At 38.3% G+C, this 27,500-nt stretch overlaps 1 protein-coding gene across 2 annotated transcripts in view; it reads right to left on the bottom strand.

Moving 5' to 3' along the window:
• LOC106875444 (cytoplasmic dynein 2 heavy chain 1) overlaps positions 1–27,500 on the bottom strand; it is a 309,460-nt gene that overhangs the window by 264,098 nt on the left and 17,862 nt on the right. For both annotated transcript variants that reach the window (XM_089338346.1, XM_089338347.1), the window contains exons 4-6: positions 24,362–24,631; positions 21,579–21,811; positions 6,235–6,483 (exon numbers count right to left, since the gene is read on the bottom strand). In XM_089338346.1, coding sequence (XP_089194472.1) covers positions 6,235–6,483; positions 21,579–21,811; positions 24,362–24,631 — 752 coding nt within the window. The remainder of the gene's footprint in view (positions 1–6,234; positions 6,484–21,578; positions 21,812–24,361; positions 24,632–27,500) is intronic.

Below are 27,500 nucleotides of genomic sequence, written 5' to 3'. Positions count from 1 at the left end.
GGAACAGGGAGGCCCAAGATATATGGCACATTGCTCAACTCGAGAAGACTGGCCCACCACAACAAATTTTAGATCCAAGGTGCCACGTAAAAAGCGTTGGTGTGGGTACTGGTGCCATGTGAAATGCTCTGGTGCTGGTGCCACATAAAAAGCACTCTGTGGAGTGATTGGCATGAGGAAGAGCATCCAGCCATAGAAACCAAACCAAAACAAGCTATGGAACCTGACACAGCCCCTGGCCCTGCTAATTCCTGTCATGCCGTCCAACCCATGCTAGCATGGAAAACAGACCTTAATATTTTGATGATGATGGTAATGATGATGACAAGAATGGGATGGGCTCTATGACATCAGCTTTTTCCTGTCTGAAGACATGCATTTCATACTATTAAATACTTTGCTTCAAAGTGGAAGTGGAACCTATTGTCAGTCAAACTGATTGAGGCAGGCAGAGTTATGTACCATCTTCAAAAGCACAACTTCAATGACTGTAATGATAGCAAAGCCTGAATTCATAACCAATTAAAGCATAAACTAACGCACCCCCCCCCCTCATTTTAATGTTAATGTAAATATAATTGCTGATTATTTGCAAGGAAACTATAAACTTTACAAATGAAATGGTTTTTGGTCTGCTTTCTTTTTTATTATTTTGACCCAATTAAAACTGTTGCCTTTAATAAGCTACAGTTTTAATTGAACCAAAACACTGAAGGCAAACACTAGTGACAGTTTTCTTTTTTGTTTGTTTCAATAGATTTTATTTCAATTTCTACTGTTTATTGAAAATATAATTGTACATTTGAAATATCATCATCATCATCATTGATATCCTCATCATCATATGCAAAACAAATAATACATTTTATATATGATAGCTACCACATGATGCACCTCGTTGTAATGATGTCTTATTATTATTATCATTATTTGTATTTCGCTTGTCAATACATTATGAGTTCAAATTCTGCTGAGGTCGACTTTCCATTTCATCCTTTTGGGGTCGATAAACTAAGTACCAGTGAAACACTGGGGTCAATGTAATCGAATAGTCCGCTTCCCACAAATTTCAGGCCTTCTGCCTTTAGCAGAAAGGATAATTATTATCCTTATTGTTGCTGATGCTGCTGTTTTTGTTGTAGTTGTTGGTCTTATCATGATCATCCTTATTATTATATTCAAATTCCGTTGAGGTTGGCTTTGCCTTTCATCCTTTCAGGGTCGATAAAACAAGTACCAGTTGCATACTGGGGGTCAATATAATCGATTTATCCCCCTCTCCCAAATTCCAGAACTTGTGTCTATAGTAGAAGGGATTATTATTGTTGCAAAGTGTCCAATGGACAAGCATGACTATATTGTCGTGGCATCTCTTATATTCCTTCTGGACTAGTGGCGTACATTGGCTTAGTGGTATCTTGTTTCTCTTTACGTTCTGAGTTCAAATACCAACGAGGTCGACTTTGCCTTTCATCCTTTCGGGAGTTGATAAAATTAATACCAGTTACGCGCTGGGGTTGATGTAATCGACTTAATTCCTTCCCTCAAATTTGAGGCCTTGTGCTTCCAGTAGAAAGGATTATTATTATTATTGTTATTATTATTATTATCATTATTATTATTATCATTATTATTATTATTATTATTAATATTAAGACAGCAAGCTGGCAGAATTGTTTGCATGCTGCGCAAAATGCTTAGCAGCATTTCATCTTTCTTTTCTTTTCAAAACCTCCCAGTCTTTCATCTGTCGTTTGTTTTAGTCATTAGACTGTGGCCATGAAGGAGCACTACCTCGAAGAATCTTTAGTGGAAGAAATCAACCCCACTACTTATTTTTGTTCTTTTTAAAGTCTGGTACTTATTCTGTCAGTCTGTTTTGCCAAACAGCTAAGTTACAAGGACACAAACACACCAACACATGTTGTCAAATGTTGGTGGGGGACAAACACAGACACAAATACATACACACACACATATATATGATGAGCTTCTTTCAGGTTTTGTCTACCAAATCCACTCACAAGGCTTTGGTCAGTCTGAAGCTATAGAAGAATACACTCGCCCAAGGTGCCACACAGTGAAACTGAAACAAGAACCATGTGGTTAGGAAGCAAGCTTCTTACCACACAGCCATGCTTGCACCTATGTACAAAATATTTTTCTACCATACCAATTCCTTTTAATTACCATTAGAAAAAAAAAATATTGAATAAAATTTATCTTGTCTGAAGAACTGATTACGAATTAATGTTTTTTTTTTCCTTTTTCAATTTACATAATATAATTAATAACACAAAAACAAAAAAATACAAATTTAATTGTTTTAATTATAAAATTATTTTGACTAAAAGAAAAAAAAAAAGAAACATTTACTTATTTCTTTAAAGTAATTTCTGAAATTTATTTAAGAAAATGCATTTGAGTGAGCTCTAAAAATCATTGTGTGTGTGTGTGTGTGTGTGTGTGTGTGTGTGTGTGTATGCACGTGTGTGTACATACATACATACATACATACATACATACATATATGCATACATATACTGACTACTCATTGAGGCAATCATGCCTCAATTCGATAAATACTTCTGCTAGGTCTGTTGAAGCCATCATGTCAGCAACAGCTGTTTACTTCATAAAGGGTTTTTTTCCCCAAATAATTCATCAGTGAAAAGCTAGTTCTTCTGAACTGTTTCTCATTCTGACAGAAATGTGTTCTAACAAAACCCTGACTTGCATACATAATAGACTTTCTCATTTATTCTCAAGGAACAATTGTTCCAGTTGTATAATCAATGGAGTCAATTATTCGTTATGTCAGAATTTAAGCGGCTGGGTGTTCCATAGATATTTGTACTTTTAATGTAATGTGATCCTTGTTCAGAGTCGGCATGACACTGTATGTGATCAGGTTGGCCTTAGAATTACAGCTACTGCTCAAGTTCATCAAAGAGGCCTTCATCAAATATTTTCTACCGAATTTTACTCATAAGGCATGAGTGTGTAGTTAGAAGTTTGATCCCCAACCACATAGTTCTGAGTTCAGTCCCACTGCATAGCACCTTGTGCAAGTGTCTTCTATTACAGCCCTAGGCTGATCAAAGCTTTATGAGTAGATTTGGCAGACAGAAACTGAAAGAAACCTGTCGTATATATATATATATATATATATATATATATAAATTTTGAGAATTTGGTTATGGTTAATCAAATTAAACAATAGGGCAAAAATTGGATATTAATTAATATCAATTTAATACCAGGCAACCAGCACATTAAAAGAATCAGGGAGATTCAGAAAAATTATCAGTAGCTTAAAGGATTATTGTATCTACATATAAAAATATATATAAGGGAGGCACTGAAAGGATGTTTAAGGACCACATACTGCCCTGGGAGCTGCGATTGAGTATAGCTGCCCTATAAAGTAGGAAAGTCATCCAAATATGAAGGTATTTCACCCCGTTTGAGTGACATCCAAATTTATGCAAAAAAAAAAAAACCCGTCTCCTTTAGCTGCAACTATCATAGCAGAGAGTATTGTAGTTTGCTTAAAGCATTGCGTATTGTTTGTAAAGAATAAAAAGTTTTGAATGGTACAACAATGCACTATAGTGCAAAAAATGGACTATATACCTGTTGGAATTTAGTTATCCATAGTCCGATGATATTTCGGAATACAGTTCCTTCAGATATTCTTAGATGGAGTCGCTTTGGAAAACAGGTTATAGCAGCGACTCCATCTAAGAATATCTGGAGAAGGAATTGTATTCCAAAATATCATCGTACGATGGATAACTAAATTACAACAGGTATATAGTCTATTTTTTGTATTATAGTGCATTGTAGTACCATTCAAAACTTTTTATTCTTTAACATAGCAGAATTTGATATAAAACAAAAGTGATAATGAAAACAATCTTGCTGTTGTTTAACCCTAGGTTAGTCCTGATTCAGTAGACCTATGATCGAAAGTATTCCAACCATGACCAGACCATCTGTTTAGGAATATCTGAGACAGCTGGTATATATTTTTTTTTTTGCTTGATAGCGAGTAGGGGGGGGGGCAACTGAGGGAGATTGGGTTGTTATTTTCTGCATATTGAATGTCTGTGTAAAGACTGTCTTGTTGACTTGATGATGTCAATGATAATGATCATGATGACAATGAAGATGACGATGATGATGATGATGGTAATGACAATGTTAATGATTGGATAACGATGAAATTGTAATATAAATGATGATGGAAAGGATGATGATGAAGACAATAGTGATACCAATGATGATGATGATGATGACGAAATATAATTGTAATATAAAAGATGATGACATGAATAATGATGATGACGACGACAGCAATGACAATGAAAATGATGATGATGAAGATGACACAGAAAACAATAAGTTTATAACAGGATGTTACAGATCAAAAAAAAAAAAAGGAGAAAAATTAAAAACAAAAAAGAACAAAAAGAGAAAAATTAAAAGGAAAATGGAACAAAAAAATCTTCTGAGCTTGATTCTATTTCTTTCCATTATTCTACATTTTCTTCCCACATGGCGCCATTCTTTACAGCAAAACACAAAAGATCTCATCTTGGCAACAATAAGAATCACTCTAGAACTTCCTTCTATGCCTGTGCTGAGACAATCATTTGTTGAGCAAGACGCTGGCAAACACTTCCGACACAACGTAACCAATTCACATCACATTCCATTTTCACAAGATCAAGTGCTCAACCTACAGCTTCAAACCAAAGCCGGAAGACGAGAAGACTACAAGTCTTCAGTCTGGTTTCTTGTCACAGACTTCCCACACTCTATGTCTGTCGTTATGTCATTCAAACAAGACAAGTCTGGAGCATCAAGTGACAGAATATAACAGAGATAATTCCATGAAAAACGGTAGTAGTAGTAGTAGTATTGGCAGTGGTGATGTTGCTGGTAATGGTGGTAGTAGTCGTAGTAGCACCAGCAGCAGCAGTAACAACAGCAACAATAGTAGGTGTGGTAATGGAGGTGTTGTTAGTAGTAGTGTGGAGGCGCAATGGCCCAGTGGTTAGGGCAGCGGACTCACGGTCATAGGATCGCGGCTTCGATTCCCAGACCGGGCGTTGTGAGTGTTTATTGAGCGAAAACACCTAAAAGCTCCACGAGGCTCCGGCAGGGGATGGTGGCGAACCCTGCTTTATTCTTTCACCACAACTTTCTCTCACTCTTACATCCTGTTTCTGTTGTGCCTGTAATTCAAAGGGTCAGCCTTGTCACACTGTGTCACGCTGAATATCCCCGAGAACTACGTTACGGGTACACGTGTCTGTGGAGTGCTCAGCCACTTGCACGTTAATTTCACGAGCAAGCTGTTCCGATGATCAGATCAACTGGAACCCTCGACGTCGTAAGCGACGGAGTGCCAACAACACAGCAGTAGTAGTAGTAGTAGCAGCAGCAGCAGCAATTTAACCCCAGTTTAGCCCAGACAGAACAGATTTATGATCAAAGACATTCAAGCCATGACCACCCCCCCATTTAAAACATTATTTTTAGACATAGTCTATGTCAAACTACAACATCTAATATATCTCTATTTCCTTCCTGAGTAGGGTTGATATCTGAAGTAAATTTGGCTGCTATTTCTAATGGTTCAAGCACTGACATAAAAGTTTGCTCTTCATAGACTCAAATGTAAAAAACTATTGTTGTTTAGCAAGATGCGTCATATAATTACCTCATAATTAAAAGCACCTGTGCGGTACCTAATAATTAAAAGCTCCTGTGCGGTACCTAATAATTAAAAGTACCTGTGTGGTACATAAAATCACCCAGCACGGCAGTATGAAGGGTAACCAACTGTAGGAACCATGCCAAATCAGACTGGAGTCTGGTGCAGCTCCCCAGTTCTGGTCAAACTATCCAACCCATGACAGCATGGACAATGGATGTATCATGATGATGATGATGATGATGATGGTGATTTATCTTTTACTTGCTTTGGTCATTGGACAGCGGCCATGCTGGGGTACCACCTTGAAGGCTCCATGCCAAATCAGACAACTGGAGCCTGTCAAACTGCCCGAACCATGTCAGCATGGACAATGGATGTTAAATGATGATGATGATTGCTGGAATCATAAGTATACTCAGTCAGGGTTGACCAGGGGCTCAATAACAACAACAACAACAGCAGCAACACCAACAACAACAACAACAATAATAAAATATTCTAATTACCTGTTGTAAGTTTCCTTCCACATCTTGAATGTGACGTTTCAGGACAGAGGCTACTTTCTGCTCGATAGGTGACAGTACTCGGCTGAACTGTACCACTGCGGCGTCCCAAAGAGGTTTGGTGAACGGATTGTAGAGAATGGGGTTGAGACCAGTGAACGGCCGGAATACTTGTGACATGTTCAGTTCCTGCTGCTCCTGGGAACTGAGCAAGTGCGTCAGTTGCTCATGGATTGAACGAAGAGTCAGGACCTGCAGATATATGTAGTATTTACATGTGTTACTTGTGCTGTAGTGAAACTTAAGGGATTCAGACAGTTGCATACATATGTATAGATACAAACAGTGGCACACATGTATATAGATGTACACAGCTGTATACATGTGTATAGATGTAAACAGTTGCACACATGTGTATACATGTAGACAGTTGCAGACATGTGTACAGACGTAGACAGCTGCATACATGTGTATAGATGTAGACAGCTGCATACATGTGTAGACATAGACAGCTGCATACATGTGTATAAATATAGACAGTTACATACATATGTATACATGTAGACAGCTGCATACATGTGTATAGGTGTAGACAACTGCATACATGTGTATACATGAAGACAGTTGCACACATGTGTATACATGTTGACAGCTGCATACATGTGTATACATGTAGACAGTTGCACACATGTGTATACATGCAGACAGTTGCACACATGTGTATACATGTAGACAGCTGCATACATGTGTAGACATAGACAGCTGCATACATGTGTATACATATAGACAGTTACATACATGTGTATACATGTAGACAGCTGCATACAGAAGTGCTGATCACTTAAAGTGGATGGAATTTGTGGAAGAGGGAGACCCAGGAATACACGGGACGAAGTATTGAAGGCTGATCTCTGAGCCTTATGAAAGAGATGACTAAATGACTGAGATATCTGGCACCTTGCTGTATTCAAGAAGATCCAGCCACTGCAACAAAATTGATACCAGTGCTGGTGCCACATAAAAAGCATTCATGCTGGTGCCATGTTAAAAATAATGGTGCTGGTGCCACATAAAAAGTACCCAGTGCATTCTGTTGAGTGGTTGGCATTAAGAAGGGCACCCAGTCATAGAAACCATGCTAGAACAGATGATGGGAGCCTGGTGCGACCCTGTCCTTACTGGCTCCAGTAAAATCATCCAACTTATGCCAGCATGGAAAATGGATGTTAAATGATGATGGGGATAATTATGATGATGATGTAGTTTTGTGCCAGGTGATGAGATGTTAGAGTATGAATAGAGGGACAGAAATAGCTGTCTTGCAGAAAAGGATATAGCGGAGGTTAAATATTTTGTATTGATACTCTTTTACTTGTTTCAGTCATTTGACTGCTGTCATGCTGGAGCACCACATTTAGTCAAGCAAATTGACCCAGGACTTGTTCTCTGTAGACCTAGTACTTCTTTTATCAATCGCTTTTGCTGAGCTGCTAAGTTACTGGGACGGAAACACACCAACATCAGTTGTCAAGCAACGGTGGGGGACAAACACAGACACACACACACATATATGTATATACATGATGGGCTTCTTTCAGTTTCCGTCTACAAAATCCACTCACAAGGCTTTGGTCGGCCCGAGGCTATAGTGGAAAACACTTGCCCAAGGTGCCACGTAATGAGACTGAACCCAGAACCATGTGGTTGGGAAACAAGCTTCTTACCACACAGCCACTCCTGCACCTATAAATTATTAAAAATGAGTCAGACATCACAGTCAGTTAGCACAAACTTTAAAAAAACAATTACAGTATGTCGGACGTTTTGGGGGTGCAATCCCATCATCTCACAAGTCCTTTCTAAGCATACATATCCTATGCTTGATAAATGTTTTACATTATTTAATGACTGTGTTACCTTTTTTAATTATCTAAATGAAAAATTCCCCTTGAAAGAATAAAGGAAGGTTAACAAACTTTCAACTGCCTGTTGGCTATTTGCAATGAGTGGATGACAATACTACTAGGCTGACAAAAGCTTTGTGAGTGGATTTGGCAGACAGAAACTGAAAGAAGCCCATTGCTATCATCATGATCATCATTGTTTAATGTCTGCCTTCCATGGTTTGACAGGAGCTGGCCAGGCAGAAGACTGCACTAGACTTCTGTGTCTGTCTTAGCAGGGTTTTTACGGCTGGATGTCCTTCCAAACAACGACCACCCTGCAGAGTGGACTGAGTGCCTTTTAAGTGACACCAACACTGGAGAGGTCATATTTTGCATGGTTTTTTACAGCTGGATGCTCTTCCAAATGCCAACCACTTCACAGTGTGGACTGGATGCTTTTTATGTGGCACCAGCACTGGCAAAGTCACCAAGTAACTTGCAAGACAAGGAATCTTTAAGAGGGGAGAGGGCATTGGAGGAGGTGGTTTTGTGTCAGCTGATGAAAGGTCAGAACATGACAGAGAGACAGAGAGGCAGAAACAGGTATCTAGCTGTAGAGGGGGTAATGGTTACCAGGCATAGATTGGAAGGTTTGACAGGAGCTGGCAAAGTCAGGGACCACACCACATTCCATTGTCTGTTCTGGCATGGTTCCTATAGCTGGATGCCCTTCCTAATACCAACTACTTTACAGTGGGTACTGGGTGCTTTTTACATGACCCCATTAACAGTATTTTTTATGTGCTTTTACATGGTGCCATCCTCTCGATATCATGTGATAATTATAAACAAGTATTGCTATCGCACAAGCATTGTTTGTTTCCAGTCTTCCATGTATAACATGTCGGGTAATGGGGAAAAATTACCTTGCTTAGGAAAAGGTGAGGATTAGCAACAGGAAGGGCATCCAACCTTAGAAAATCTGCCTCATTAAATTCCATCTGGTTTACGCTAGTATGGAAAAGTGGATATTAAATGATAATCATGATGATGGTGATGATGATGAAACCAATTAAAATATATTTCATTTAATACAGAATCACAAGGAAAAACATTCTTTAGACATAGCATACATTTACACTCTACAGTATGAGAGCAATAAAGAGTAGCTATACTTATATACATATTTAATCTTTAGAACTTGAGAAGTGGAAAATAGCTATGCATATATGCATACTTAATATATAACACCTGAGAAACTATAGTGTTACACACATATACACATAAACACACAGCCACCAACAACACTACCAATATCATCATCATCATTATGATCATTTTATTTCCCGTTTCCATGCCAGTATGGGTTGGATGGATCACCACTGCCAAAGTCAGAACATTCAAAGATGCTGCTTGTCTAAATCAGGGGTTTTCAAACTTTTTGACTTGCGGACCCCTTTATATTTCAGGCTTTACCTTTATAAACGCTTATGAAATTTATACATAAATATTTGCTTAAAATAACATATATTTTTACATTTATTTATTTAACAGTATTTAACAAATAGGTTTATTGTCAATTAAAAGATTTTGATTAAAAAACATATATAAAATCAAATTGCCCATAAAAAGTATTTGCTGTCCACGGACCCCCTGTCTTGTCCTTGTGGACCCCCTGTGGTCCGCGGACCACAGTTTGAAAACCCCTGGTCTAAATGGCTCAAGTTTTTTTTTCATTTTTGGATTAGGTGCCATTTAAAAAGCACCCATGCTGGTGTAACATATAGAGCACCCACGCTGGTGCCACGTACAAAGCATGTGTGCCGATACTAAGTATAAGCACCTGTGCTGGTGCCATGTAAAAAGCACCTGTGGTGGTGCCACATAAAAGCACCTGTGCTGTTCACTGCATAAACCCAGAACACTTTGTAAAGCGGTTGGCATTAGGAAAAGCATCCATTTGGTATGGATGCCTCTTATGTGTTTAAATGTATACTGTATGTATATATATATATATATATATATATATATATATATATATATATATATATATATATATATATATATATATATTTGTTTTGCAAGATTTTTGATGTGAAATTGTGTGTTGAAACAGATAGTGTTGTACTTGGGGATGGTCATATTGCCAGTTTAGCCAATAAAAACACACGCACTATATATTTGGTGTTAATTTGCTTCAGCTTTATATTACATTACATTACATTAATCCTATTTCGGCCAGAGTTCTTTCGTCACACTTCTGTGACCTCATCAGTGGTCCTTTGCTTTCTTCTTTCTTATGTGTGTCCCGCCTTGCTAACTATCAGCCATTTTGTATTTTGTATTCCTATTGTATGTCATACAATAGGAATACAAAATGGCTGATAGTTAGCAACATATATATATATATATATATATATATGCACACACATGCAATCTCATATACATACAAACTCATTTAAACATACATATGTTTGGATGCTTGCATGTGTGTTTGTTTACATTTATACACACATGGTTGTTCTATAAAGCTAAAGTATTTAGCATCTAATTCGATGGATGAATTTGTCAGCAGGCAGTTTAGCTTAATAGTAAAGCACTCAGCTGGAGTCTTTGAGGGATATGGGTTCATGTCCCGTGACTGGTTGTTGACACATATTTTTCCGCTTTGTAAGGGTACTTTACCCAGTATTTTTGTTGTTCTAATGGCAACTCTGCATTCAAAAAAATATCATCTTATTTGTATCGTACAATACACATTTCTAATGAAAAAGAAAAACATTTTTTTGTTTACTCTCTTTTTTTACTTGTTTCAGTCATTTGACTGCGGCCATGCTGCTGCACCACCTTTAGTCGAGCAAATCGACCCCAGGACTTATTCTATCGGTTTCTTTTTGCTGAACTGCTAAGTTACGGGGACATAAACACACCAACATCGGTTGTCAAGCGATGTTGGGAGAACAAACAGACACATACACACACATACATATATATATATATATATATATATATATATATATATATATATATATATACACATATATACAGCGGGCTTCTTTCAGTTTCCGTCTACCAAATCCACTCACAAGGCTTTGGTCGGCCTGAGGCTATAGTAGAAGACACTTACCCAAGGTGCCACGCAGTGGGACTGAACCCAGAACCATGTGGTTGGTAAGCAAGCTACTTACCACACAGCCACTCCTGCGCCTGTTTGTTTACTTTTATACACATATGGAAATTTAACTTTTTGGTAACAGAATACTCCCAAGCCACAAGATAAGATTCAATAAGACTTGTCCGACCCATACCAGCATGGAAAAGGCAAACATAAAAACAATGATGACACTGAAGAATCCTAAGGCACCATCTGCACGATAAACAATAAGTGTGAACATATTTAACACACAGTGGTGTAATGTCTGTGGTGTGAAAAAAAACAGTGTCAATTGATGATTAATATTTAATTTTTCCAGTGAGTACAGCAAATGTAGGTTTTTATTTCCACGTCCATGTCATTTCATTCTCCTTCAATATTCTGATGCACTTTCAGTGAATATGCTAACACCCGAAAAAACTTCTGCTTATCATGAGGATAGCATCTCAGAATTATTTAATTAGTAAACAATCCCATGCCAACAAATATACATTTCTGTATATTATGGCAGTATATATAATGGCGGTGCCCCCAGCATGGCCACAGCTCATGAGCTGAAACTAGATAAAATGAAAATGATTATACCTTAAAACTGTAGCAAACTATAAGAGAAGCCACATTTGTACTGATGTTACTTAAAAGAAGTAGAAACCTATGAAGTGTTGTTTCCTTATTTGCAGTAGGGAAAAAATTTATAAGGGAATTAAATAATATTACAAGGTGGCAAAAATTGGTGACCTGGCAGAATTGTTAGCAGGCTGGACAAAATGCTTAGCACAGCATATCATCCATCTTTACATTCTGAGTTCAAATTCCACAGGGACTGACTTTGTATTTCATCGTTTAGGGGTCAATAAAATAAGTACCAGTTGGGCACTGGCGTCAATGTAATCAACTTACCCCTCTTCCAAGATTGCTGACCTTGGTGCCAAAATTTGAAACCAATATTATAAGGTGGCAAGCTGGCAGAATTGTTAGCACACTGGACAAAATATTTAGAGGAATTTCTTCCAGGTTTTTACATTCTGAGTTCAAATCTCACCAAGGTCAACTTTGCCTTTCATCCCTTCAGAGTTGATAAAATAAAGTTCCAGTTAAGTGCTGGGGTCAATGTAATCAAATTGCCCTTTTCTCTAAATATAATTACTGACCTTGGACTCTGCAATGGACTGGCGTTTTGTTCAAAGAAAATATCAAGATCTTCATCACTTATATGCCATGGAAACTGAGTAACTGGTCTTATGAGTCCTAGGGCTCAAGAAAAAACATTATATTCCTCAACACCTACAAGGTGGTATAAAAAGGTTCACAGACTAGCTATGTTTAATAAAAAATAACTTATTTACCTTAAGTTTGAATATCATCTCCTTTGAAATAGTCACCTTGCATAGCAATACACCAGTCCCAGTGTTCCTCCCACTTTAGGAATCCGGCCTGGAAGTTATTTTCCGTGAGTTGAGGACCTCCTGCAACTTGTTCTACATCTTCACAGCAGTATTAAAATGGCTATCTTTGAGGTGCATTTTCATCTTGGGGTCAAGATAGAAGACCACAGGTGCTAAATCTGGTGAATAGTGCAGGTGTGGAAGTGATACCATGTTGCTTTTTGGTGAGAAATTCATGAGTGAGGAGAGATTGGTGAAGAATCCAATTCTACATGCTCCACAGATCCAGAACTTTCATCATAATGTCCTCCCTCAAACGGTTCACAACATCACAGTAGATGTCTTGACTGATGGTCTGGCCCTGGGGGATGAATTCTCAATGCACAAAACCACATTTTCAAGGATGACACTTGTGGCATGTCTTTCAGATCGTTCATCCTCTTCCAGGGATGTTCTTCCGCTTTTGAAGCTCCAGTGCCACTCAAAGCATTGCATTTGACCCATTGCCTCATTGCCATAAGCTTGCCAAATTATACTCAATGTCTCCGTAGCAAACTTCCCAAGTTTTACACAAAATTTCACATTGGCTCTCAGGTTCTAACTTCCTGTCCATGACAAAACTGCAGACTTATTTTGTGATCACAAAAACACAGATTTCACAACTTGTGAAGTAAACACAGCAATGTCACTCAGCACACTGCCTTATGAAGGTCACTGCTAGCTCTCACTGCACACACAACCATGTGCTGCTATCTGTTGGTGTGCTACAGAACGAGTTCAGGAACTTTTTGATACCATCTCGTATTTGACAGCTCACCACCTTTTGATTATGTCATTCATGAAAAAATAACTCAATAGGTAGTGTGGGAGCTGTTCTTATATCTTTATTGCCGACAAGGGGCTATACATAGAGGGGACAAACAAGGACAGACAAAGGGATTGAGTCGATTACATCGACCCCAGTGTGTAACTGGTATTTAATTTATCGACCCCGAAAGGATGAAAGGCAAATTCAACCTCGGTGGTATTTGAAATCAGAATGTAACAGCAGACGAAATACCGCTGAGCATTTCGCCCAGTGTGCTAACGTTTCTGCCAGCTCATGTGGGAGCTGTTCTACAAAGCACATCATTCCAAATTACAACTTGAGTCATATGTAAGTAATCCTCTTTGTTTCAATTTCTTCAAACCAATGGGGTATAGTGGCACCAATGCAATGCCCCATTCTAATTTACATACTTTCATATGATACTCAATAGGATTCCTATCTTAAAATTCTAAAACTTTAACCTTTTCGTTGAAGAACAATGTCTTTCAATTAATTTTTAAAACAATGAAGAATTTAGTAAAATAACCCTGTTGTAACAAAGCAACTGTTTGGAACATAAATTAGCAGGGAGTCTTAATAGTAAACTTTAATTCATTATCACCTAAAGCCATTAGCATTTAAATTGGCCAGATCTGGCCTCTCACACCTATCCTACACTGTAATTCTAAAAATTAGCAACCGCATCATCGAAATCTCAAAGCTATGAGATAGTGTGTAATTAATTCAAAACAATGTGTTTTCTTAGTGATCTTTCCTGCACTCACTCTATTTTGTAAAGTATAGCAAAGCAACCTTTTGTTAATGACATTAAGTTGAGGCCCCATCTGAAATACTAAAGGGTTAAAACAGGAAGTTTGTACTACATAACTAAGGGCAGTCTCAGGCAAGTTGGCATCAAAGGGGTTAGGGGTTAACACAACTAGTAGTTCAAATCAAGAAAAAAACAGTAATGTGTAGACTTGGGAAAAAGTAGCATTATCTCTATTCTACTTTTGCTACATGAAATTAGCACCCATTGCTTAAAACCCATTATAGTAACCCTGCTTTTTTACATTAAATATGCAAAACCATACTCCCTTAATTTTATCATATAGACAGCATCGCATAAACTCAATGAAATTTCCATAGAATTCTATTTTCCAGTGTTAACACTTGTAAATTTCTGACTGTTTTCTTAGTGATCCTTCCAGCACCCACTCTATTTGGAAACTTATAGCAAAGCAACCCATTGCTGATGACATTAAATTAAGGCCCCATCAAACATATTCTGGGGGAATGTTTCCCCTTAATTGTTAGAAAAAATAAAGAAGAATGAAACAAATTCAAATCATACATTGACTATCAACATTGTGCTTTGATGAGGTTGTTTTTATTATTTCTTTCTGTATGCCATATTTTAGTCCAACATCTTAATACTCCATAGAATTCATATTATTAAATCATTTATATGTTTATATTTTTCTTTTCAATGATGTATTAGTAGTCTTTTTTTATGTTCTTTATGAATTTTTATGTGTTATATGTTTTTATATATTCTATGTTGTTTTTTTTGCGTTAATGTGGGAAAAGAAAAACTGAATATAACGCAATACATAATCTATAACCAAACACACACACCAAATGATTTTATTGCTGCTGGAAATTCCTCATAATTAGGTTCTACGTGGAGTGTGAAAGAATATATAGTTTTGGAAAAACGAATACATGATAGATTCAGTGACGTTCTGAGAAAAAAAACAAAAACAGAAAAAAGAGTAAATAGTAATAATAATAATAATCTCATAAGAAGATATTAAAAATGACAAATAAATAATATCATTTTTATGTTTGAGTGTTATGTGAATGAGCGTTGTTTGTCACCAGTGATGGAGCAGCTGTATTTTACTTGATAGACTAATAATGAGGTAGTTAAGATGTAGAGAAAAGATAGATAGATAGATAGAGAGATGGGGGGGGGGGGAGAAAGAGGGGGGAGTGTTTTGTATCTTTTTTCTTTGTGCAATTTCACACAGTGCAATTTAATGTAGTCTAATTTTCTTATATAAGTTGTGACTGTCTTTAGTACACTTGTATTGATGACATGTCACCAACCCACACACATAAGTGTACATATGTATGTATATATGTGTGCGTGTGTGTGTGTAAAAATATGTGTGCGTGTGTGTGTGTGTATAAATATGTGTGAAAAGGTTGAGTTCCATTTCATCTTTCACTTTGGAGGGTTCCAAAGGGGCGATTTCTAATAAAGATTCTTCATATTTTGTTGGTAGCTTGCTGGCGTAAGATTTTTGCGAATATGAAATTATTACATGTATATTGTGTGTTATGAGAATTCCTGGAAAATTATCCCATAGAAACTCAACAAACTGTTAAAGATGCTGAAGAGAAGATGATGAAATTTTAAAAAAGAATTTTAATCCATGCATACGATTGTTTCGAACAGCAATATTAACATGTAAATAACATGGTCGAATAATTAGAAATTAATTAAATTAAATTAAATTAATCACATATTACTGTTCTCCTCAGTGCAAAAAAGAATACATCAAAAAATTATTATTATTATTACAGAAGACTTGATGGAGGATGTAGCAAATAACATATTGGGATTTACATATTTTATCATTATGAAATATCAAGAGCATACTAAAAAAAAGTGTTGCTGAGTTTTTGAAGCTCCAATAGAGCTATAGGGTGATACTCAAGCATAGCATATCAGGAGTACTCTCAACTGGGCCAGACATGTGTGGCTACGATCTCACTTTAGTTTCCAGGTCTTCTCAATCACAGCATATCTTCAAAGGTCTCAGTCTTGTGTCATTGCCTCTGTGAGACCCAATGTTCAAAGGTCATGCTTCACCACCTCATCCCATGTCTTCTTGGGTCTACCTCTTCCACAGGTTCCTTCCACAGTTAGTGAGTGACATGTGTATGTATGTATGTATGTATGTATGTATGTATGTATATATATATATATATATATATATATATCTAGGGAGAATTCGCAAAAAAACAACAGACAAAGACAGGTGGTGTAGAAAACAAACATATGTATTAGTATAACGCTTGGGAATTGAAAAAGTCTTTAACGTTTCGAGCCTATGTTCTTCCACAGAAAGAAACAAGGAGAGAAACAAACACACACACACACTGGGTTTCTTTCAGTTTCCATCTACTAAAATTCGCCTCAAGGCTTTGGGGCTATAGTAGAAGTCAACTTGCCCAAGAATGTCAACCAATGCCTTGTGATTTAATTTGGTAAATGGAAACTGTGTGGAAACCCAGTGTGTGTGTGTGTGTGTGTGTGTATGCATCTGTGTGTGTGTGTGTGTATGCATCTGTGTGTGTATTTGTGACTGTGTTTGTGTTTCCCCCTGTTCACTTGACAATTGGCGTTGCTTTGTTTACATCCCTATAACTTAGTGGTTCAGCAAAAGCAACCAATAGAATAAGTACCAGTCTTTAAAAAAATACAAAAAACCCCATTAGTACTGTGGTTGAATTGTTTGACTTAAACCCATCAAGGTTGTGCCCCAGTATGGCCACAGTCCAATGACTGAATCAAGTTCTGCAAAAAAATAGAAGATAATGTATTCTGTCTTTATTTTTAAAACAGCAATGTGTGATTTGAGGCAGGCTGGACTGCTATTTCTAACAAGTTGAGTCAATGCACTGAATCCTTCCTTACTGTTACATCTAGGGAGAGTTATTTTGTGGTCCCTGGGACTGGTATTTTAAAAACATGCCTTTATTTGCTTATTTGCTTATTGATCAATTCCTCACTGCAACATTACCAAATATCTAAGTCATAACAAGGATGGTAAAAGAATTCCTGAAATTGCAGTTCTTCAGCTATCCATTTCTCCTCTCACCATTCCAGGAGGCGGGGATGGGGTGGGGGAATCATGGAAAAAAAAAAAAGTCCTCACGTACCATTTCATAGGGTCCTATCAGAAGTAGCCATCATTACAGTTGCCTGCTGGATTCCTAAGAGCAACCTTATGAAAGGGATGACAGAGGACCAAGATATGCGGCACATTGCTGTACTCAAGAAGACCATCACAACAGAATTGAGATCCTAAAACTCAGGTGCTATGTAAAAAGCTTTGGTGTGGGTGTTGGTGGCAAATAAAAAGCATCAGTGATGGTGCCACGTAAAAAGCATCAAGTACACTTTGTAAAGTGGTCGGCATTAGGAACAGCAATCAGCTGCAGAAACCAAGCCAAAACCGACTATGGAACCTGTTGTGGTCCCTGGCTTTGCCAGTTCCTGTTAAGCCATCCAACTCATGCCAGCATAGAAAGTGAACATTAAATGTTGATGATGATGATGATGATGAGCCATCTGATACTGTGGATATTATCCAACCATCTCATTCTTGGTCTACCCTGAGGTCCTCTCTCAGTTGGCTCAGCTTGAATCCATCCTATGATTCTTTCCTGCAACATTCTAATCACATGACCATAGTACCAGAACAGGAGACCATAGTACCAATGCAGAGAAGTGACACAGCCTAGAGAGGGACACCCTGATATCTAAGCTACACACCCCGTCCAGTAATGTTTCATTTAGAGTAAATTTGAGTAAAAACTTCAAAGCATCAACTGTAGATAGGAAACTCTACCAGATCACCTGTTTCTCTCACACAAACATGTGACTATGTGTATCAGCAGGTTGATATTTCTGTCTTTTAATCTCTGCAGAACCTCCAATAATTTCTTCACTTTTCTGCAATCATATTTATCCTGTAGCTGTCATGGTTTCTCTGTCTTCTTTTTTTGTTTTGGTTGTTGTCTGCTTTCATATAGCATTTGGGCATGAGTTTGTATGTGTTATATATGAAGATGTGGATAATTAAATCTTTCTCATTTCCTTGCTCTCTACACATATGAACACACATATATAAGCATTCATAAGTCTGTATATGTGCATCTCTATGTAAAAGCCAGTTTCACGCACACACACACACACACACGCATATATATATATATATATATATATATATATATATATATATATATATATATATTTACATACATTATATGTATATATATATACACACACAAGCACAGACACACACATATACATATATATATTCTTTTCTACTCTAGGCAGAAGACCTGTATATATATAACTTACACACACATACACACACACACACATATACATACATATAAATATATATATACTTATGAATACATATCTTCTTAATATATAAAACAGAGTTTGTCTGTGTGTGTGTGTGTGTGCACATGTTCCCTATGGATTCAAAGAATGAGTTGCTGATTTTGACGCATGAGTTATCAAAAGATTCAGTAATCTTTCGGCTACCAAATAAAGTATGTTTTTTGCACAATAACTCATTTTTACTACAAAAATAACCTTGAAAATGAGGTCAGGTTGCACAGCCTTGAGGTCTTTAGTTAAGGGAGGCAACTTTGCCAGACACAATACTCGATTTAATAAAAAATGTAAACACACACACATATTAGGTGCAAGAATGACTGTGTGGTTGAGAAATTTTCTTCTCAACTACATGGTTCCACATTTGGTCCCTCTGCATGGTACCTTGGGCAAATGTTTTCTACTATAGCCCTAGGTCAACCACAGGCTTGTAACTGAATTTGGTGGACGGAAACTGCAACGTTGTTCATCAGAAAATGAGCGAAAAACATGTTTATAAAGAAGAGTTGTTTGCTTCATACTTGTTGTGTGGCAATTCTGCCCATTAGAAAGAAACAAATAATACAATGTGGCTGTAGGTCTTAACACCCAGGTAACACTGGGGTGCATATATATATTTATTTATGTGTTTCAGCCAAGTGGCTGCGGTCATGATATAGTATGCTCCGTTGGATGTGTAATGTCAATGTGAATACCCGTCAGAGTGTAAGTATCTTGAGAGAAAAGCTGAACTTTAGAAGCATCAGTTGTGGTGTGCAAGAGAGACGATTGCGCTGGTATGGACATGTGGTGAGAATGGATGAGGATAGCTGCGTGAAAAAGTGCCACACTCTAACAGTTGAGGGAACCCGTGGAAGAGGTAGGCCCAGGAAGACCTGGGCTGAGGTGGTGAGGCAGCACCTTCGTACATTGGGCCTCACCGAGGCGATGACTACTGACCGAGACCTTTGGAAATGTGCTGTGTGTGAGAAGACCCGGCAAGCCAAGTAAGATCGTTGCCAGTGCCCCTGGACTGGTTCTTGTGCGGGTGGCACATGAGATGCACCATTTTGAGCATGGCCGTTGCCAGTACCGCCTGACTGGCTCCCGTAGGATTTTCGAGTGAGATCGTTGCCAGTGCCCCTGGACTGGCTTGTGCGGGTGGCACATAAAAGACACCATTTCGAGCGTGGCCGTTTTCGTGCGGGTGACACGTAAAAGCACCCACTACACTCTCTGAGTGGTTGGCGTTAGGAAGGGCATCCAGCTGTAGAAACTCTGCCAAATTAGACTGGAGCCTGGTGTTGCCATCCGGTTTCACCAGTCCTCAGTCAAATCGTCCAACCCATGCTAGCATGGAAAGCGGACGTTAAACGATGATGATGATGATGATGATATATATATATAATACAGAATGGGACAAGAACATGAAACATCCAGACAGTTAGGTGATACAAGAAAGGGACAACAAAACATCCAGATAGACGATAAAAAGAAAACATGGACAGGTCATTCGGAGTTTTCTCTCTTCAGTCGAGATCCAGAATATCCTTGCAATTTCGGCTGGTTATTCTCAATATTGCTCCAATCTGGCCAGCCCCCAAGGAAAAAGCTAAGCTAAGAGCATTAGATTACTTGGAAGAAAGTAGCGAATGTATACAAAAATAAGGACGGAAAAAAAACGAACAATGTTACACAAATACAGTAAGAATAATAAGAGGACGAAACAACAGATGTCTTTCGAATAAGGACGAATAAAATTAAGCTGGCGTATATGTGTATGTATATATATATATATATATATATATATATATATACATGCTAATGCATGAAACTTGAGTCACACTGTTACTTCTGCACACACATATATATATATATATATATATATATATTACCTGGATCAGTTTTGAGCTTTCTTTAAAGTCGATATATATATATATATATATATATATATTCAATATTTCATTTAGGCATTGCAATATTAATAACTTTGTGTTAGAACTCAATATACATATTTCAGAACAGAGTAGTTATAAGAAATTGGGATGACAAAGGAATAAACAATTATGTGATGCACTACATTAGCTTACTGGTGTTTCTGCAAATGTTGTGTTAACAACAAACGAGATGAGGACAAATATCCGTCAAATGTAAATAATTGATAGCACTGTATATAACGTTGGTCTATATATAATGGTAGTGTAATAATAGAGGTGTATATATCCTTTTTTACAATAGGAACAAGACCTAACATTTTTGGGAGAGGGCAAGTCGGTTACATTAACCCCAGTGCTTAAATGGTAATTATTGTAGCGTCCCTGGAAGGGTGAAAGGCAGTATTGACCTCAGCAGAATTTGAACTCACAATGTAAAGATGGATGAAATGCCTCTAAGCATTTTGTCTGGTATGCCTATGATTTTGCCTGCTCACCACCTGCATAGTGGTGTCTATAATGGTATATATCTTTTATCTTTTACTTGTTTCAGTCATTTCACTGCGGCCATGCTGGGCACCACCCTGAAGAGTTTTAGTTGAACAAATTGACCTTAGGACTTTTTTTTATTTTAAAGCCTGGTACTTATTCTATCAGTATCTTTTGTTGAACTGCAAGGTTACTGGAATGTAAACACACAAACACCAGCTGTCAAGCAGTAGAGAGGACAAACATGGACACAAAGACACACACATATATACGACAGGCTTCTTTCAGTTTCCGTCTACCGAATCTACTTGCAATTCTTTGGTTGGGTCTGAGGCTATAGTATAAGACACTTGCTCAAAAGGCCATGCAGTGGGACTGAACCTGGAGCCATGTGGTTGGGAAGCAAGCCCCTTACCACTGAGCCACACTTGCACCTATTTATACAATGTTAGTGTATATAAATGAAAGATTTTTTTTTTGTTGTTAGTTCATTATTAATTACAAACCTCATTTATTCTCTCAGCAAGTTGTGAAAGGTCAGCCGGAACAAATTTGCTGCCAGCCCATGGATGTTGAACATACCGTTTCCACAAGTGGACAGTGAAAGATTCACAGATGTTAATCCAAGACTCGCAGATGGTAATGCCAGACTGAAGAACTTGACATACATTCGAGTAACAGCCGTACCAAATGTCTTCATCAGCAAGTTTCTTCTTCACGTAGCGAGCAATGGAAGATGCTGGAATTGGGAAAGAGAGAAAAAGAAACAAAACCATTAATCATGGAAATTAATTAAGATATTCGTTACTCTGAACAAATGATTAAACCCTCCCTTCATCCACTTATAGATAATTAATGGATAGACAAGTCAACAAGGAAAGATAATCTATGTGATTAACCCTTAAGTATTTGAATTATTCTATCAAATGTGATGCTTATGTATTCACGTAATTTTGAATTAATCATGCATTGTCTTGTAGCTTTTCGTGTGGCACCTCAGTACTTATTTTCCGTAAAGTCTGCAATGATCAGTCTCTTTTGCCCAACAGCTAAGTTAAAGAGATATAGCAAACCATCACTGGCTGTCAAGTGGTAGGGAAACAAACTTTCTGTCTGTCTCTCTCTCTCACATATACATATATATATATAGTATTATTTAAAACAGTTTGATTCAACTCCATCTCACTTAGAATTTTGCAGAATACTTACAGAATGTTCCTGTTTGGGCTTGGATTATAAAGACAGGTTTCCGTAAGAAGCAAAACTAGTAAAAATAGTACTTGAATACCGGAGGGCATCCAGCTGTAAAACCATGCCAAAACTGACCTCACCTGTGCTGGTGCTACGTAAAAAGCACTCCACCAATCTGTGAGGTGGTTGGTGTTCGGAAGGGCATCCAACTGTAAAAGCCATGCCAAAACAGACATAGAAGTCTGGTGCAGTCTTCTACCTAGCTGGCTCCTGTTAAACCGTCCAACCCATGCCAGCATGGAAGGCAGATGTTAAACAATGATGATGATGATGATGACGATGATATAAGACTGGCTTCTTTCAGTTTCCAACCACCAAATCCTTTCACAAAGCTTTGGTTGGCCCGGAACTATAGCAGAAGACACTTGTCCAAGTTTCCACAGTGTGGGACTGAACCCAGAACCACGAGGTCAAGAAGCAACCTTTTTATCAACATCCATGCCAGCACCTCCACACAGCCAGGTCTGTTGAGGATAAATTGTGAATGTTGAAGTTGGAAGTAGATTTCAAAGATTATCACAAGAAGAAAGTGTGTCGTGAGTATGAAGCCAATGGCTTATGAAATAAATCAACTTATGGCTGACTCACGTCGCCTGTTTATTGATAGAATATAATGAAGCAATGACTCATAATAAATAGTGATTTCCGTGAATTGTTTGCTGGACTGATTTAGTCATTTCTGGTCAGACGGAGTTGTGGTGAATGAAACAGAATTACTATCATTATCATCACCATCATCATCATCACCGTCATAACTGCTTTTAATGTCCATTCTTCCATGGTTGCACGTGGCAGATGGAATTTGTTGAGGCAGATTTTCTAAGGCCGGATGCTCCTCCTGTCACCAACCCCCACCCGTTTCCAAGTGAAGTAGTATTCGATCTGTGGCCGGACATGTTTTCACAGAAGATTGGAAACAAAGGATACTGCTTGATTGATGATCACATTCGTTTACAACTACCACGAGATGTCAAGGCAAGGAGACAGTAACATGCACACACACACACACATGCAAGTCCACACATGCACACACACACACACACATGTCTACATATAACAGGCTTCTTTCAGTTTCTGTCAATCAAATCTACTCACTCACAAGGCTTCCTACCACACAACCGCATCTGTGCTGTGTGTATGTGTATGAGTATTTGTGTGTATATACATACATATGTACGTGCATACATACACACACATATAATACATATATAAGCATATTTATATACATACACATATGTACATATACATACATACATACATACATACATACACACATATATATGATGATGGATTCTCTTGTCTTTAATGACAGATGAGGGTTCAGTAAAATAAAGCCTTAATCATTATTCTATGGACACCAAGTGTGCCTCTTGAGGCCTGTTGGTGCCTTGCAAACCCTTTGGAACAAGTTGAGGACTCAGTTTGCCTGAGCGCTTGTGGTTCATTTACTTTGTGTTTTCTTGAGTGGATGGCAAGGCCTGTTTTGTTTCATGCCACAAAACCACAATGACAGGTAAGGTTTCTATTTAAAGGAGAAGTTTTCTGCCAGTGTGCCTTCATGTTTGCACGAAGTCGGTCCTGGCTTTAAGGGTATCACAAAAGGCCTGGTTGAAGGCCCAACCTTCTGAGTTCTTTTATAGGGCTTGGAAAAACTAAAGGATCGCTGTCACAAGTGCATGAATCTGAGAGGGGGGATATGTTGAACAAAATCATAATTAACTGATACTCCTGTATTTTCTTTTTACCCAAAGCCAGGAATTTCTCAGCATTCCCTCATACACACACACACACACACACACACACACAAACACACACAGAATGGTCTCTTTCAGTTTCCATCTACCAAACTCACTCACAAAGCATTAATCAGCTGGGAGTTATTGAAGACACTTGCCTAAGATGCAAATGTAGTGAGACTGAACCAGGAACCATGTGGTTGGGAAGCAAACTTCTTACTACACAGCCCTGTTGAAACAAAACAGAACAAAAACACAAACAAAAAAGAAGAAAGAGAAAACAATTGTAAGTCTAAACTAACCAATAACTTCCATTAAATGTCTCATTCGTTTTTCTGGATACACAGGTTCAAATTCAGTCTGCTTCCAAACATCATCCAGAATATCTTGAGTTGTTTCAATCAGCTCCAGAACATTTTGCATTTCCAGACAGTCTAAGCCGTTACCATAATCTTTGCAGATAGGTTGGAATAGATCTTGGAAGTATCTAGCTCTCTTGCAATCTTCAGGTGAGTGGCTTGAAACACTAACATCATTCCAAAATTGAAATTCATCTTCAGGTGTGATGATTCCTGACAAAACGGTAAAGCAGAAGAGACAAGTTTAGATTAGTTGACATATTCTTTTATTTTATATTATCTTATTATTATTTGAAGGTGGAGGCGCAATGGCCCAGTGGTTAGGGCAGCGGACTCGCAGTCATAGGATCACGGTTTCGATTCCCAGACTGGGCGTTGTGAGTGTTTATTGAGCAAAAACACCTAAAGCACCACGAGGCTCCGGCAGGGGATGGTGGCGAACCCTGCTGTACTCTTTCACCACAACTTTCTCTCACTCTCACTTCCTGTTTCTGTTGTGCCTGTAATTCAAAGGGTCAGCCTTGTCACACTGTGTCACGCTGAATATCCCCGAGAACTACGTTAAGGGTACACGTGTCTATGGAGTGCTCAGCCACTTGAAAGTTAATTTCACGAGCAGGCTGTTCCGTTGATCGGATCAACTGGAATCCTCGACGTCGTAAGTGACAGAGTGCCAGCAAGCTGGTAGAATCAGCATATTGAGCAAAATGATTTGTAGCCTTTTGTCTGTCTTACATTTTGAGTTTAAATTCCACCAAGATCAGCTTTGCCTTTTATCCTTTCAGAGTTGATGAAATAAGTACCAGTTGAATGCTGGGGTCAATGTATTCAACTAACCCCTCCCCCATAATTTCAGGCTTTGTGCCTGTAGTAGAAAAGATTATTATGATATTATTTTATTTTCTTTCTTTTCCCCAGCCCCATGGGAAGAAGGATGCAATCAAGACTTTGAATAGAAACATGCCGAGTACCAGAGCCTTCTGAAGGATTGTAGGGAGAAGGGATGGCAGTCATGGTTAATCTGATCTACAGAATACTCTGTCTAGATATAATCTGGATGATCCAATGCAGTTTGTCTACATCCACATTGGTACATTCAAGAAATCCAATTGATATCTTTCAGATAATTGAAAGCATCTAAGCAGATTTGTGAGGTTCATGCACTGTCCCTTTTCTACCAGCTAGCCCCACTCAGTCTAAGCATTTATTACTATTCCAATCTCCCACAAGCAACAAGAAGTAGGATGTTCTCAAGAAACATTCAGATGTTTCTTGAGAAACATAGGCGCAGGAGTGGCTGTGTGGTAAGTAGCTTGCTTACCAACCACATGGTTCCGGGTTCAGTCCCACTGCGTTACACCTTGGGCAAGTGTCTTCTACTATAGCCTCAGGCCAACCAAAGCCTTGTCAGTGGATTTGGTAGACGGGAAATTGAAAGAAGCCTGTCATATGTATGTATGTGTGTGTCTGTCTCCCCAACATCGCTTGACAACCGATGCTGGTGTGTTTAGGTCCCCGTAACTTAGCGTTTCGAAAAAAGTACTAGGCTTACATAAAATAAGTCCTGGGGTCGATTTGCTCGACTAAAAAGGCAGTGATCCAGCATGGCCGCAGTCAAATGACTGAAACAAGTAAAACATTAAACAGTATGTCTAAAGAGACTGATTATTCAGCCCAATTATTAGTCTGAAGGTGCAGATTTTGCTGCTGGTTATGTCCAGTACTGCCAACTTACCTTTTGGTCCAAGAAAATGGTCCATATCATGAAATACAGGCCTTCCCAAAACAACACAACAACTCTACCTACCAATCCTACTTCTTATCCTGGGGTAAGTAAATCTTACATCCGCCAAGATTGGGTGCAAAGGTTAACGGATAGTAAATTCTGGTCTTGCTCATGGCCACCACATCTATATCTAGTGACCTGAGGTCAGTGAGTAAGTGGCCCTGCTTCCAAGGCAACTCAAAGCCATGTGTATTTACACTACATATTCTGAGTAAGGTCATGCTTGACAGAAGGCAGAAAGTGAGAAAGTCCCAATTATATTAATTTTTTTGCTTTTTTTGGTGTGTGTGTGTGTGTGTGGGGGGGGGGGGGGTGATGTTCTGTCGGTCTGGTTAAATGTAGGCGTTTCCAGATTTAGTTTTCTGCTAATAATCCCCTGAAGTCTCCCTATATGTTTGTGTTTTGACTTGTTTCGACAATTTTTATGTGTCAATATTCTAGTTATTGATGTAATGAAATCATTTGGTATTGATGTATTTCAGTATGATGATGATGATGATGGTGGTGATGACGATGATGATGATGATGATGATAGTGATGGTGATGATGGTGATGGTAGTAATGATGGTGATGATGATGGTGATGGTAGTGATGGTGATGATGGTGATGATGATGGTGATGGTAGTGTTGATGATGATAGTGATGGTGATGATGGTGATGGTAGTAATGGTGATGATAGTGATGATGGTAATGATGATGGTGATGGTAGTGATGATGATGACGATGGTGGTGGTGGTGATGATGATGATGATAGTGATGATGATGATCATGATGGTAGTGATGATGATGGTCGTGATGATGATGGTGTTGTTGGTGATGCCATTTGTGTGTCATTGTTGGGAAGTGGTTCTTCCATCCATTTGAACATCCCAGCTTCATTGGTTGCTGCATACCACCACCCACCACCACCACCACCACCACCACCACCTTTTCCATTCTTCTTGTTTATTGCTTTTTTGCCATTTGGCACGAGGATCAATTCACGACTCATTAGTGTCACTGCACTTTATTTATCGTTTAGACTTAATCAGAGCCGACCTGGAGTAAAATAAAACAACACCATGTGTGAGGGAGCACGTACGCAGTTGCTCAAAGCTACTAGAAAAAACAGCTAAGTCCCCCCCATAAATCACACCCCTTACTACCTTACATAAATGACATGTTAGATAATGTATTCCAAAGTATGCAATGCCTGTATAAAAAGATAAGACTCTCGTTATTGAAATAGCTTTTGCTGAAAGATCTGTATGTCTGTTTGTCTGTCTGTCAGGGCTGATCTACAATTGAGTAGCAGTG

This window comes from Octopus bimaculoides, chromosome 20 (genome assembly GCF_046866305.1).
Source record: "Octopus bimaculoides isolate indiv1 chromosome 20, ASM4686630v1, whole genome shotgun sequence".
NCBI classification, from domain to species: Eukaryota; Metazoa; Mollusca; class Cephalopoda; order Octopoda; family Octopodidae; genus Octopus; species Octopus bimaculoides.
The sequence above is the reverse complement of the archived record's forward strand: the minus strand, read 5'-3'. Positions and strand labels throughout refer to the sequence as shown.